Source organism: Eurypyga helias, unplaced genomic scaffold (genome assembly GCF_000690775.1).
Source record: "Eurypyga helias isolate BGI_N326 unplaced genomic scaffold, ASM69077v1 scaffold11075, whole genome shotgun sequence".
NCBI classification, from domain to species: Eukaryota; Metazoa; Chordata; class Aves; order Eurypygiformes; family Eurypygidae; genus Eurypyga; species Eurypyga helias.
The window spans coordinates 18,588-33,153 of record NW_010252280.1 but is presented as its reverse complement, the minus strand read 5'-3'; the positions used below and the strand labels follow the sequence as shown (position 1 = coordinate 33,153).

Genomic DNA, 14,566 nt, shown 5'->3' with positions numbered 1-14,566 from the left:
TGTCCCGCCTCTCTTTCCCGCAGAGGCCAGTGAGGAGTCTGAAGGCAAGGGGCAGACTTTTCCTACCTCCCCTCTCTGCAGTTTTCCTCATCCACAGCCCTAATAGCACCCGCAGCCACGTGAAATGAGCAGTGGAAACGCTCTGTCAGTGCCATAGGGAGTTCACGAGGGTATTCTCTGGAATATGAAGCTGTATTCTACGTTGGGAAAACTGGGAGGAGCTGATTTGGGAGGTTTAGATTAGATATCAGGAAGAAGTTCTTCCCGGAGAGGGTGGTGAGGCACTGGAACAGGTTGCCCAGAGAAGCTGTGGATGCCCCATCCCTGGAAGTGTTCAAGGCCAGGCTGGATGAGGCTTTGAGCAACCTGGTCTAGTGGAAGGTGTCCCTGCCCATGGTAGGGGGTTGGAACTAGATGGTGTTTAAGGTCCCTTCCAACCCAAACCATTCTGTGATTCTATGATTCTATGATTTTGACTGACTACCCTTTCCCAGGGGCAGAGCCACCCTGCTTCCAACCATGTGACGTTATGCTCTTGCACTCCAGAAAGACTCTGAAACACCTTGCTGCAGGGGGAAACGGCAATTGGGAAGATAGTTCTCAGTAAATTGTTCAGAGGACAGGAAGATGGGTTGGATTTCAGTGATTTTATAAATACTTGGAGTTAGTGACACCCTTTTAACCTAGCACATTTCAGTCAGAAAACATGATATTATGATTTTATGTTGATTTTATGTTTCCCTGTTTGCAGAGTGACTCTACTCTGTAACAGAAAAAGCAATTATCTGATAGAGAGTTCCTAAAACACAACTAAAATGGACCCTGGAAATCCTCTTTTAAACTAACCAAAATGGGTTAATTACTTGTGTTTGAGGGAACATTTTGAGCTCCCTAATAGTTGAGAGAAATTATTATAGAATAGGTCTATATAGCGTATGCCAAATCAGATGTTTGTCTTCAACTGATTGTCAAAAGTGACACTCAGACTTCCAATTTTCCATTTTATGTGACTCATTTCATGAGATCTTCTTCAAATAATTTCCAAATTACATTATCTTTGAAATGGTATCCCTTCACATAATATAGCTTACATCAAGTAAAAGGAAGTTATCAAAGAATTATTTTCACCGAGGGAATGAGCTTCACAGCATTTTAAAATTTCAGTGTGAATAATTTTTTCCTGTTGAGTCTCTGACACGTTTTTTATCCCCAGTTTGAGCGATGAAGGTTGAAAGGTATGTATCCACAAGAACTAAAGTTTAATGATATCCCAGCATGAAATGTATTTTGACATATTTAAGCATTTGGCAGTTCCCTGAAGAAAATACATACAAGTGGAAGACCCAGAAGCAACTAAATCTGTTTTTCCGTCTTCCAGCAGGAGCTACTATTCCCAAACCAATTCACAGCAAAGTTTGCACATTCAAACTGCCATTGTTAATGCTGAATCATTTATTTTTGGCCTGGGTATATTAATTGTACCTGAAGACCAAATATAGCTGTGCATCTCAGAGGAGAAGGCTGTCTTTATGATACCATTTCTTCTTGTTTTAATCACAGGAAGAGTTAAAATAGAACTGCATTTTAGAAAACGTTTTCATTTTCTGCGTTAACACAATAGCCCTGAGATCACAGAAAGCTGTCTGATTGCTCTATTGATTTTTTCTTTCACTGTAGCTTTCCTCCCATAATGTTGTTTTAAGAACCTCACTCATCAGGTCTTAGAAAAGGAGAAGATAATCATTGCAGCAAAAATAACCTCTCTCTCTTTCTTTTCACAGAATTTGTTTATTTGGTCAGTTGCCATGAATTGTATTTTGGAGTTTCTGCAAAGTTCATATATAGTTTGTGGGGGCAGTTGTTTGTGTTCTCGGTGTTTGTTATAGCATATATAGATATATATAAAGCATATATGTGGCTGTAACTGTTCCCAGGGTAAGTCATCTGATCATTTGCACTAGCAGGGTGCCTTCAAGCCAAGATATGTGTTTCTCAGGGGTGCTGACTGGAGTTTCAGCTTTACACCCTGAAAATTGTGTTTGGCTATTACTGGTGTGTAGGTGATGACAAGAAAAACACTCTCAATTGTCACAAAGCTGTTGAAGACCAAAAGGTCCAGGACTCTGCCGCCTGTGAGCTCTGTGATGGGAGCAGGGAGACCGGTGCAGGGAAGGGGGGGAGCAGGCGAGGCCGGCGGGCAGCCGCAGTCCTTGCCCGCATCATATAGGCAGGGTCTGGCAGAGGGAAGCAGAAGACAGCCTGGGCTTCTGAATGCCCCATGCTTGGCTACTGAAATATTTCAGTACCCAAGCCAAATGGAGAACAGCTACGCAGAGTTTACACTCATATAAAAATCCTAAAATAGGTGTAAAAAAATTAATTACAGTATAAACTATGCCAGCAGAAGGGTTGTTTTGCTGCTATCTTCTGCATCGTGGTGAGGACCTCTGCTTGCATCGCTACATAGTAAAGTGATCTCCGGTGGGGAAAAAAAGGCACTAGAGAGAATGAGAGCTCAATATACCACCCTTCTCTCACCTTACTCCTTCATTCCATGGATGCTGGATTTTTCCTTGTTAATCCTCTGGCTAATATTTCCACAGTGCTACAAGGGCTTTACTAACACAGCTGAATAGTATCAAAAAACATAGAGTTAAATCTCCCATACTTTGGGGAAAAAAAAAAAAACCAAACCCAAACCCACACCCAATTTATTTTAGTATGTTCATCAATTAATCATCCATAAAAGCTTTCTTAGGTGTTTGACCAAATAGGCGTTATCCTTTAACCAAAGAGAAATTATTGACATAATTTCCTAATGCTTTTCACAAAACCATCCTTCAGGAACTATTGAAATACATATTTGGAGTGTTGTGAATGACTACAGGATTTCTTAATTGCCCCGAAACAGTCTTTAAAGTCAATGAGAGACAGTTCCATAGTGTAGGATCTGAGAATTCCTCCTTGGATCTGTATTGTTCTGCTCAAATCTTTTCCTCTTTGAACTCGGCCCCACTGAGGTGAAAAGCAAATTTGCACCCTTTTGGTGCGCAAGGATCCCATTGCCCTACCTACCCTGCCAAGCACTGCCAACGGGCAGCTGTGCTGTCCTCAAATGTCACCTCACTCGTGACATTATTATGCCTACCTGCTGTGTTGAGAGTGAAAAAGACATACATTTCTGAAAACCACTAATTTGGGTTTGGAGATTAGATAAATATCACGCCCTGCTCTGAGTTAGGAGGGTGAACTAAATGCCAGTTTGAATATTCTTTCCAGGCATATTTTCTCAGATTGTTTGTAGAGCAATTTGCTTATGAGTATAGGGAAAAAAAAGGAACAATCAAATGGAATGAGAATTTAAATTAAAACACGTCATTTAAATAAACAGTAATGAATGCCAGAAGCAGATTGATTGTTAGTAGTTTCTCATTGCTGGTGCAGCAGTGGAACAATTGAGCAAAGCTTTTAATCTGTCAAGAATAGAGTTACAGCTTCGGACTATAATCTTGGTTTCATCAATATAGATCTAACATTTCCCCCTGTACCTTTGTGATATGAAACCGTTTTCAATTACAGGATTTTATGGCATTTCTCAAGCAATCCAACACATATATAGCACTTGGAATTTTGTAATATGCTTATTGCAGGGGAAAAAACACCACTGTGTTAATAGGGCATGTTGTAACCAAGCAATTTACACAGTCTCTATCCAGGGTATAGATCCTGAGTCTGTCTGCTTCTACTGAAGTCATGGTCAGGGTTTGATATGTCTTCCGAGCAGGAGCCCCATGACAAAAATGGAGTGTTTCATAACCTGCAGGCAGCAGAATTAAGGTTGTGTGACTCTTTCCTGACATTCAAGTAAATATAACATTATCTTAATGGAGGGAGGTATATGAATTATGTGAAAATTATATATATTTATGTGTGTTTGTAGATTTTATCATCATTTATTTACAAGCAAAATCTTTTAGGCATTACCAAACATCTCAATCTCTCCAGTTTCTAACATTCATCATTCTTTCATGGAGATAATCAATCTGCACTCATCAGAATAATTCCCCAATGCATGAAATTAATAACAAGGCTTTGGCTGTCTATTAATATTGTGCTAAAGATTATGAATTGAAGTGTTTTAATACTTTAATTTAATTACAGCAAAGCAGAGTAGCATGAATATGAGAGATTCTAACTTCTGTGTTTTATTACATCTGATTTACTTATTGAAATGGAAGTAGATATTTAGTAAATGGTAGTGCTGTAATTATACATGTGTATTCACCACTCAGTGACACATACAGGCAGCCCAGAACCACTGTCTCATATCCCCAGTGGATGTGTCTCACACCAAAATGCTGCATTGCGGGTGCCTAAGTCACGTCTGGTCTGACTGGGCTTTAAATTATCATTGCCTGTTGACACGATCCTTCAGGATAATGAAGATAAACCAAATGTTTATTTAATATGGGGGCTGGGGTAACCAGAGTTTCACTAGAAAGCATCAGTCATGTGTAGGTTTTGTCAAAGACCTACATTGCTGCTATAGGGCTAAAAGCAATGCCCCTTACCCAGGCTACATATTTGAGCTACGAACTATAAAAATAATCAGACAAAACTAAAGCTGAGCTTTGCTCACCATGAGACGAGCACTACAACCATCAGCCCACAGAATCATCTTTCTGCCCAGCGAATAGTTGATTGCAGCGTGGAACAGGCCATGTCAGGGGCCCGCTACAGCGCAATTCCCCATGCTGGCTGACCCCACGCCAGGAGTTTGTCTCATGCCCTGGGCTACACAACACCAAGAGAAAAGGAGGATACAAGGCTGTTTATCACTTCAATCTCTACCTTTATTAAAGGCAAATGAAAACCAAATTAAAGCAATTTGTTTCAGATCAAATGAAACCTTTCTTATTTAGGTTTTTGTATGTTTGTTCAGGTTTTAACACCCAAAGCATTGCTTTCCAAATGCCAATAACTCTGCAGAGAAAAGTGAGGGGTTTGGTCATCAAAATCCCCAAACCAATTAAAATCTTTTATTTCATCTGGCTAACAAAACAAAAACAAAACCCCAGTGAATTACTGATGCAGTCCTGAACCACTTAACCCTTTCACAAGTGGGTGCCACACGAGACTGATGAATTATGCATACTGCTGTTTTAATTTAGTGTTGTAGCGCAGCTGTACTGTCTAACAGAAAATGGAATAGAGTTTGAGAACCACAGCTCCATGTATTAACACATGCTTTTAAACTTACAGGGTTTGTATGTTTCCATGGAACTGGAGTCTAAAACTTCCAAATTATCTCTTGCTGCTACTAGCAGTTAAGCAGCTGTTTCACTGGTCTAGGGAAAGCAGAATTAAAATGTAATACCTACTACTAAAATACTGTTTTGACATGCCACTCTGTCCCCTGCTATACTTAATCTAAATAACAACAGAATGTTAAGCCTTGCCAGAATTTAATGTTTTCTATATCACAGGCTGCAGATCAGTTCTGCTCAACTATTGTATCATCCTTCCACCCTCTGCATCCTGTTCAAATTATCAATTTGGCTTCCTCAAATTGAATTAAAAGATGTCAGAGTAACTCACCCCTACCCCTACCACTCTCTATCTTTACCCTAAACATTATTTAACGGTCTGGAAATTCTCCAGATACAATCAGTCTTCCGTTGAATCCCCAGCTTATAATGCTTTTTAAAGTGTTGCTCTTTCAGCATCGAGATGGATGTGTAGGAAAGGAAGCGTAGGAAGGAGGTGTAGGAAACTATATTGCTACCTACCAAAGCATGGTATTTATCCCAGCAAATGTGGGAGTCCAGGAGGAGTTAGTTTCCTAGGGATAAGACAGTCCCCTTAGGCACTCCAGTCAACAGAAAGAAATAGGTGCCTCCAGGAAGAGATTCAGCTCATCTAAAAATAAGTGCTGAGCTGATGAGCTCAGATTACTGATTACGGAGCATCCAGAAATTTTGATTTCAACAGATGACTCTTGGAAGCAAAGTCAAGTGAAATGAATTTGCTCCCTTTCCCCAGTGCTTACGCAGGTAGATGGGCAGTGGGGAAAGCCCAACGAACCGTGGGGGCTACTGATGATCTAGCACAGTCCTGGAGAACCCGCTTCTGTCCCACATTGTCTGAAGCTCCTCTGCCTAGGAATTTACATATTTTCCTGGGTAGGCAAACGGTAACTCCTAATGGGGGTACCAAGACATGTCTCATGGTGGAAGTATCTTACGTAGCAGTTACAGTACATACATAGTATATATATCAACCTTACCCCCAGAACAGACAGGATAAAGAGAGCTCACCCAGGCATCATCCACACAACTGGGCGAAGTCATTTGTGATGGCAGAAACAGAAGATATTACCTAAGGTGCATGTAAAGCTCCCTTTGACATCAGAGGCAACAGGCATCTAACTGGTCCTTGAGGCAAGGCCGTTTCAACAGCTTTCTATTTATGTGAGCAAATGTAAATTTGTAAACGTGGGTGTCATTTACTTGAAAATTTAAGATTGTTCTCAAAAACATACCTACTTATGCCCACTTCAGGAAGCTGTCTATATTCCCTTGGTTTCCTCTAGTTCCTTAAGCAAATACAGTCTTAGCTGTTCTGACTTATTAATGTACCATTTGTACACCACCTTTGCCAAAGGGTAAGGTGCCACAGAGCTTTCCTACATCTCCTTATTTTTCAAAAATATTTCATATATATACTCACAAGCAACAAAACCAAGTATTCACTTCCCTTAGAAAATCACCAGTAGTTTCAGCTAACTGTTTTTTGAGCTGGATTTTGCATTTGCTGCCAAAAGACGTCTATTGGTAATAACCTGTCTGTATCCTTAGTCCTAGGTAAGATCCGAAGTGCTGTTGGAAGTGCTCAGCTCCTCATGTCTCAGAAATTCCAGCAGTTTTATTGGCTTTGTCAGCAAAATCTGGTAAGTCACCATGTCTCGCGATTCTTGAAGAGTTTGAGGCTACTCATCCATAGATATTCCACAAAACATAACTTCACATTTTAGAATTAAATATTTTTACTTCAAAGGCAATAACAAAAGCAAGTGTAGAGTACCCAAACAGTAGTCTTCTGAAATGTCATTTTCATGCTTCACATTTTGTCTTACTGTTCCTTTCTGTTTTTTAAAACTGAATCCTTAAGTATGGTGTTAGTAAATTTTTTTTTTTTTTTTCCAAAGCAAATGTACTTTCAGTAAGTTCAGTCTGGCTGTGTTTGGTCACAAATGAGAAGAGAACAAATGCAAGTTTTCTGAGACATAATATTATGGCTTATTTTTGTACTACCTTAAAATAGTAACTATATTTCTGTTAAGAAAGGTGAAATTTTTTGCATTAACATTACAGTAAGCGGAGAATAGTAAAATAGCAGAATAGCAGAGAATATGTGATCCGGATTTCTACCCACCTGAAAATAGGTCTGATCTTGGAAATGGGAATATACATAATGTTCATAAAATTGGGTTTCATAATTTGCATTGCCAATTATATATAAGATGTCCTAGGGCTAAAGGAACAGATGCACTATATTACTTATGAGAGTTACTGCTATTGTTCTGGAGGTTCATTAGAGACTAATTCAATTCTAAATGTTATCTTCATTAATATGACAGCAGCCATCAGTGATACAAACCTTGTGGCAAGATGATACTAATCAATAGAAGAGTGTAATTCTTCTATCTACAGCTAGTGGTAGAGCACCTTTCTTTGGCTCACTCAAAAATCAAGTGTAACTTTCACCTTTTGTCTGTCCCTACACATCAGATACTACACGTGGTGAATTCCGTTGCGTGTATGACAGCAGACATGACATATATGTTTGGTTAGCTACACTTATTTACTTGTTAGTAGTTGCCACATAACGTTTAAGGCAAAAGATTCATTTTGTGGAGACCCACTTGCTGCTTTCCATCCATAAACCTACACATCCAGAATTCCTGAAACTGCAATCTAATATTACTGAGAAAGTCATGCCAAAAATGTCCTACCTTCTGATAGAAAATGATAAGATGTATGGTCCTCATTAGGAAAGAATCCAATTATCCACTTCAAAGACTCTGTCAAAACAGGAATTTTAATAGCTGTTACAGAATGACAGAGGGAATATGCAAAGTCAGGCGAGCAGGAGATGACCGCATTTGTAATATCAGATATATCATGTGTGCTCCCTATCTCGTCATCTATTTCATAGCAAAAGGAGGAAATCTTCATCAATGTCTAAAAGTTTCTCACTGCAAATTTCAAAGTACCCTCCATTACCTGATTGATTGAGCTATGCAAACTGAGATTTGGAGAGCCTAACCTCCACTCCACTTCATTTATCTTCAAGTGGGTCCAGCACTTGTGCTCGAGAGCATTACTGTAATAAGAAGCGCAGCTCCTGCTCAGCACAGCCGTCAGCTGTTTGGAAGTGTGAACAATTCACTCCTGCAAAAGCGATAGGAGCACAAGGAGAATTCTACAGCTTTGCAGACAACATGGCTTGAAAAACTGGCAAGATTTTATTCCTCTCTACTTATTTGGATAATAAACCTTTGAACGCTGTAACAGCAGCTTTATCCCACTCTGAAGATTTAGGCTCTGAATATTCTTCAGCTTCATTAAATCAGCAATGGGCTCTGCAGAAAGCAACAACTGCAGAACTGGACTTCTAGCTCATTCATGTTTTGAGGCTTTTCTTCCTATGCCTCATGACAGAGTTTGTTGTCAAATAGTCACTTAGTGCGTATCCACAGCAGGCTTTCCATATGGTCCTAAGGCAGCATCTTGCTGCCCCACGGGAACACTGCCAGATAGCAGCCAGTTAGTACATTCCCCCGCCCAAAAACATCTAACACTCACAGGGCTGCCACACGGCGGTTTCTCTGACAGTGTTCAGCAGCAATAAGCATAAGTGTAGGACAAAGAACAACAGCGTTAACTTCTGCCAATTCAAAGTGCAGCAAGGGTTAAGGAAGAGGAATATTCTTACTCAAACTGAAACTGAACCAGTAAACTCACCCATCGCCTATGGACTGTTCTAAAGGGTCATGGGACGCATTTGGTTATGCTCTGGGTTAAGATCTCTTACCAAAGCCTCTCACTTAGGGTAAATTCATAAAAATGTATGCTTCAGTGAAGGTTTTTTTAAGAATCCGGCTGGCTATCTCCTGGAGTGTACTGTTCCCACTGACTCCTAGGAAGAAAGCATCACTGATTAGTAACTACTCCCTTCTGCATTATTCACATTCTCCTGTAGCACCCTGTTGTTTCTTTGAAGTGTCCTCCTCCGTAGTCTGTAGCCAGCACAGATCCTGCTCAGCTCATGAGATCATCGCTCAATATGTCATGGTCGCAGGCAACAGCAGCGCGGCTCCAGCTCCGGCTGGGCACTTCTGGCTTGCTTGAGGCTTCCTTCAGGAGGGCTGCAGAGCTGAATTCCAAATAAGATACAAATAAATGAGCAGCTTCTGAGAAGAAACAGGTTTAAGCCAATCTTATTAAAAGTTAGTTGGCTGTAATAGTAATCGTTTGTGCCAGCCCTTATCCGTGGACTGCGGATCCGTAAGCGATAGCAGCAGGAGGCAGCCCTCTTGTGTCCAACAACTACTCTGCAAGCCTCCGCGCCAGAGGCTGGGATCTTCCCAAACACCACGAGCAGAGCGCGGCGCGCAAAGGTACAGAAGCGCGATTAGCCTTGCTTCAGAAAGCAATGGCATTTCATGAGTGGCATCATTTCATGGATGTTTAGAGGAAACGGGAGAGGGGTGGAGGGGACCAGGCTGGAGAGAACAGATTGCAGTATAAGATGTGTATGCTGTGGGACCGTCCTGACAGATTTCACACAGGAAATCGGTTCCTGAAGCTTGAGATACAGAACTCTGTAGATCAACTAATACAACTGACGTAAATTTTAAATGGTTTTGGAGTAAATTGGGATCTACCCAATTAAGTCGTTTTCAGTGAACACTAATCTGGAGTTGTATCACGTTGCCCTGAAGTCTATTATATTCTATATGACCAGGTCTGTTAACTCCCCAGAGCTCCCTATGAAAAGGAGGCTTTCTTCTAGTGAAGAAGATTTGTAAAAGATGGGGCACTGAGCCTTGCTTCAGCAGTAACACCCACCAGTGTTGTTAACAAAGCAAAGTAGTCTTTCTTTCTTTGTTTCTTTTTTAGTCTTTGTTTTTGAAAGCCTGCCTTTCCCCAGGGAAGGGGAGATCTGGAATCCCTTTGGCCTGGTTTTAACTCCATCCCTCCCAACTCCATTCTGTAGACCATCTTAATGGCTTCCTCCTGTCCTGGAAGGGAAGAGACATTTCTCCATCATCTTCACAGTGGCATTTACCAATTAAGCCGCATTTTATTAAAGGGACAAAGCTGTCTTCTCCAACTAGTACCAATGCTCATAGAGCACAGGGTTAAGAACCTGCATGCTACTTTCTAATGCAATTTTTATCCAGCATTGATGACAGATTAATAGTCAAATGGAGGGTCATCTTGCTAGTTGTTACCACTGATGTTTGCTCCATTAAGTCTTGCCCACCTTATCGCAGCACCTGGGGGTAGTGCCTTCCTGAGCAGGATTCGACTCCCCATCAAAATTTTATACTTCATATTTAAAAATGCCAGACAACGGTAAACACTGAATTTGGCATGAGCTGACAACTTCTTCGTGTTGTTGTTGTTGGTTTGCCTTCTGATCAGCCACTGTGAACATAATTTTTAATCAGAAAGACTTCAGGCTGGCTAGAATGCGAGTCACATTCCCCTTCCCTTTAATAATCAGCAGGCAGAGGCTGTCAGCTCGTTCCTTTTTAGAAACGCAGGTCAGCACAGCATATGGTGCTAAGGAACTTCCCGTGCCACACGGATTCAGGAAGGCTCGCGTACGACATCCAACTCGTTCATGTTTGGGTTGCGTAGGAGGTGCAACTTTCCAGTCACAGCTCCCAGCTGTAAAGCGCACGTAGCCTTAGCTCTGAGCAGCACTGTAGCAACGTGATCTGGCGCGGTGCCTTTCCTGCCTCCAAGCACATTGCTTAAAGCCTCCCGGCCTATTCATGTTCTCTCCTTTGTGCATGACAGGACCCGAGTGCCATGCCGAGACCAACTTCCCAGGACCTCGCAGGTTTCTGGGACCTATTGCAGCTCTCCATTGAAGATGTCAGCATGAAGTTTGATGAACTGCACCAGTTGAAACTCAATGAATGGAAAATAATAGAATCACCTGAAAGGAAGGTAAGCAGACCATGGACAATACCATTTACTCCCCATTTGTAGTCCTGCAATCTCTTTGTGTTAAATACAATAGGGACACACGATAGGTTTCTAACCCTAGAAAGTATCAAGTGGCATGGCCCAGTTTATACACGGGAACCGTCATCAGATGTGAGAGTTTTCTTCTTTTTAACAATCGTGTGCTGACTTGTACAACAAATAAAATGGATTTTGCTAAGTGAGCCCACTCAATGACACTTGTTCAAATCATTTGGATTCAAATGCTAAAGGCTAGAACTGAACTATGTTCTGATTAATTCAGGCTGAGGACAATAGTCCCAGAATCCAGTCAAGGTAAACTCAGCACTCTGCTACATTTGGGGCAGCTCAAACCTGAGCACTGCAGTGTTTCCTTCTGCCTGCATGACACAACTGACACTAAAACAGGAGCGAGATAAAAGCATGTGGGAAAACAGCACAAGGCAAACTAAAGGTTGGCCTGCAAAAGTTTGGGGGACAGAATACTTCTGGCAAACTGCTTACACCTCTGCCCTGTCACTCCAGCACCTGGGAGACAGCCCAGCCACGATGCTTACAAACAAATTGCCCACGAAAGCAATGTAATTCTGAAACTGCCTTTCCCTTTCTAGAGCCCTATCCCTCCTCTTGATTATCCCACTAGCCTTGCTGATTATTGTATCAGTCAGATGAAGACAGCATTTGGTTTGAGTCAGTACTGTTGGCCTCAAGTGAATACTTGTTTGGTTTGAGAGGAATTAGGAGGCATTTTGACAACTCTTTCATTTCTTCATGCTCCTCTTGGATTTTAATTTTCAGCCAACTGGTTGGTGGATGGTGAGTTTGCAACTCTTGCTTACTAGTGACAACTGGAAGTAAGAAATTATTATAGTGACAGCAACAGTGATGTTCCTAAGAGGGAAATAACTAAAAATGAGAAAAAAAAAAACCAAACACAACAGGAATGGGACCCTTATGTTCCTGTCTGAAAACAGGAAATACAGAAAATAAAGACTGGAAGAGCTGGCTGTCAGGGGGAATAGCATCTTAGGCTGCTGCACTGTTCCTGTTGAGTTGAGAATGTAGAACTATGTTCTTAAAGAACTTCAGTTATTTGGTCTTGGCTAATGCATTGTGGTAGTAGACTCAGAATTAGTTAACCACAAAAAAAACCAAACCAAACAATGAAGAGTTTGTAAGCTATAGGTGCATCAGTTCAATTTGTGTATTATTTGAATCCTGCTGTGCATCAAAGTAACTGTGTTCTCCATAAGGAACAGCCCATACTCTGGACTATTACTTTAAGAGGTGAAAGATCTATCATCATAGCCATACTATGCAAATGAAGTTGTGGAGTTTCTGACTTTGGGGCTATTCAGTCCGTTATTAAAATGATGTTGAAAAACCTGCTTTAACTTCAAAGTTGCATCTAATTTCAAGTGGGCTTTGAAGGGTGGTGTATGGGATCACCTCCAGAGGTCCCTTCCGACATATTGTATGATTCCGTGATTCTACATTACCTTTTTTAAGGCACTTATATGACATTTCAGTCTCTAAATGGAGTAAAATATCAATTTCATACTTCAAAACAATTCTTGATTTAAAACCCGCAGAGCAATTTACAACTAGTTTGGTACCAAAATCTACTGACTCTCGCTTTATAATTTGGTAATTCTTCAATATGATCTTCTTTAAAACGGTCCAGGCTGGCAAGCAGAACAATCAGCCCTGTGTTCCCCCTCTGGCTGGGGCTTGCATGTTTCCATTCAGCAATCCATGGAGGAGACTAAACTAATAGACGTGTATACACAGCTGCTATCTCATATCCAGCTGAGGCTAAACTCAGTACGATTAATTTAATTAAAAATCCTGTCCTGCTAATCTTAGACAGTCTTTTCACTTGATCAGACCACACAGATGCGCTGAATTCTTATTGGAGAGCCAGTGTGTGTTTCTGTTTATAATGAGTGTAATAGTGTGCCAGCTAAAACCAGACGAATTCGTATGGAAGTGAGGTGTGCAGCTTGCATGTGCAGGATACCTGCAAGGACAGTAGAAGGAAGTGTAGTCTTTTTTAAGGCACAGGACCGCAGAATTTGTAATGGCTGCTGAAACAGCAGGGTTCTGTCAGTGTCCCTGGTGTGGATAGCTATTCATGTCATCCATCAGTCAGCTGATTGGAGAGCACTAATTGAGCATGCTTGATGTACGTAACCAGTATTTTGCATTTCATGTCTTCGATTTGCATGCTCTGCTGACGGTACCTTCTGCACACAGTTCACCCTCAGTTTTAATACCCTGTTGCAGGAAGAAAGAAAAGTTCCTCCTCCTGTACCAAAGAAGCCCCCAAAAGGAAAATTCCCTATCACAAGAGAAAAATCTCTGGACCTACCCGACAGACAGCGACAAGAAGCTAGAAGACGGCTAATGGCTGCTAAGAGACCAGCCTCTTTCCGGCAGAATTCAGCCACAGAGCGTGCAGACAGCATCGAGATATATATCCCAGAGGCTCAAACCCGGCTTTAAAGACAGAATGCTGCAGAGTTCCTTTTTTAAACAAAATGCTTGTACAGTTTGTCACTTACCTGGTAATTTTTGTCTCATTCTCTCCACTAAATATGCCCTTGCTGTTGTGTTCTTTGTGCCATAAGCACAGTGGAATGCTTTTGATTTCCTCAGAATTTGCTGAGCTCACCGCAAGAACAACTTCTTTTTGTATTTATTGTCTGACTTACAATCAGCTACAATGGATAGGGCTTGTCAAGACCTGACTTATCCAATATGTTCTCAGAGGACAACAAGAAACACCTCTTGAGATGGAACCCAGCTTACTTTTTTGTTATTTATATTTTTATAAAATGTGTGATAATTAGGGATAAGAATAACAAACTATAAATGGGTGCATCTCACCATTCACTAGAGGCATTAGCTAATCCAAGTAGAAGGTGCTACAAATGTAAAGAGCAGGAAAGAAAGAACCCATTTATCTCTCTGACCTCCAGTTTCTTTTCCTAGAACCCAGCTGACATATTTATCCATGTGCTCTGCCACTCTTCTCATCTTTGTTACTGCAAAATAACATTAGGCCTCTCATGTCATGTCAAGTTTCTGGAGATGAACAGGGATATCCAGCCACTAAAACTCCAAAGTTCATCAGAAACCAAGAAGCATGCAAGTCTGGTGGTGGTGGGAATGACCACTGAGAAACGTTTGCTGTTAGCAGTATAATGACACTCTGAAACCTAAGCAAAATTATAATGCAAGAGGACTTGAGTGATGGGTGAAAGGAAAACGGAAGCCTTAAAAAGTTAGATCTTCTGTAG

The 14,566-nt window shown here is 41.1% G+C and overlaps 1 protein-coding gene across 1 annotated transcript in view; it reads left to right on the top strand.

The window, feature by feature from the left end:
- The window catches only part of DLGAP2 (discs, large (Drosophila) homolog-associated protein 2), an 82,383-nt gene extending 68,059 nt beyond the window's left edge, over positions 1-14,324 (top strand). The window contains exons 8-10 of the mRNA XM_010152322.1: positions 6,858-6,949; positions 11,094-11,246; positions 13,551-14,324. Of these exons, the coding sequence (XP_010150624.1) occupies positions 6,858-6,949; positions 11,094-11,246; positions 13,551-13,769 (464 nt within the window). The 3' untranslated portion in view covers positions 13,770-14,324. The remainder of the gene's footprint in view (positions 1-6,857; positions 6,950-11,093; positions 11,247-13,550) is intronic.
- Positions 14,325-14,566: the final 242 nt, after the last annotated feature.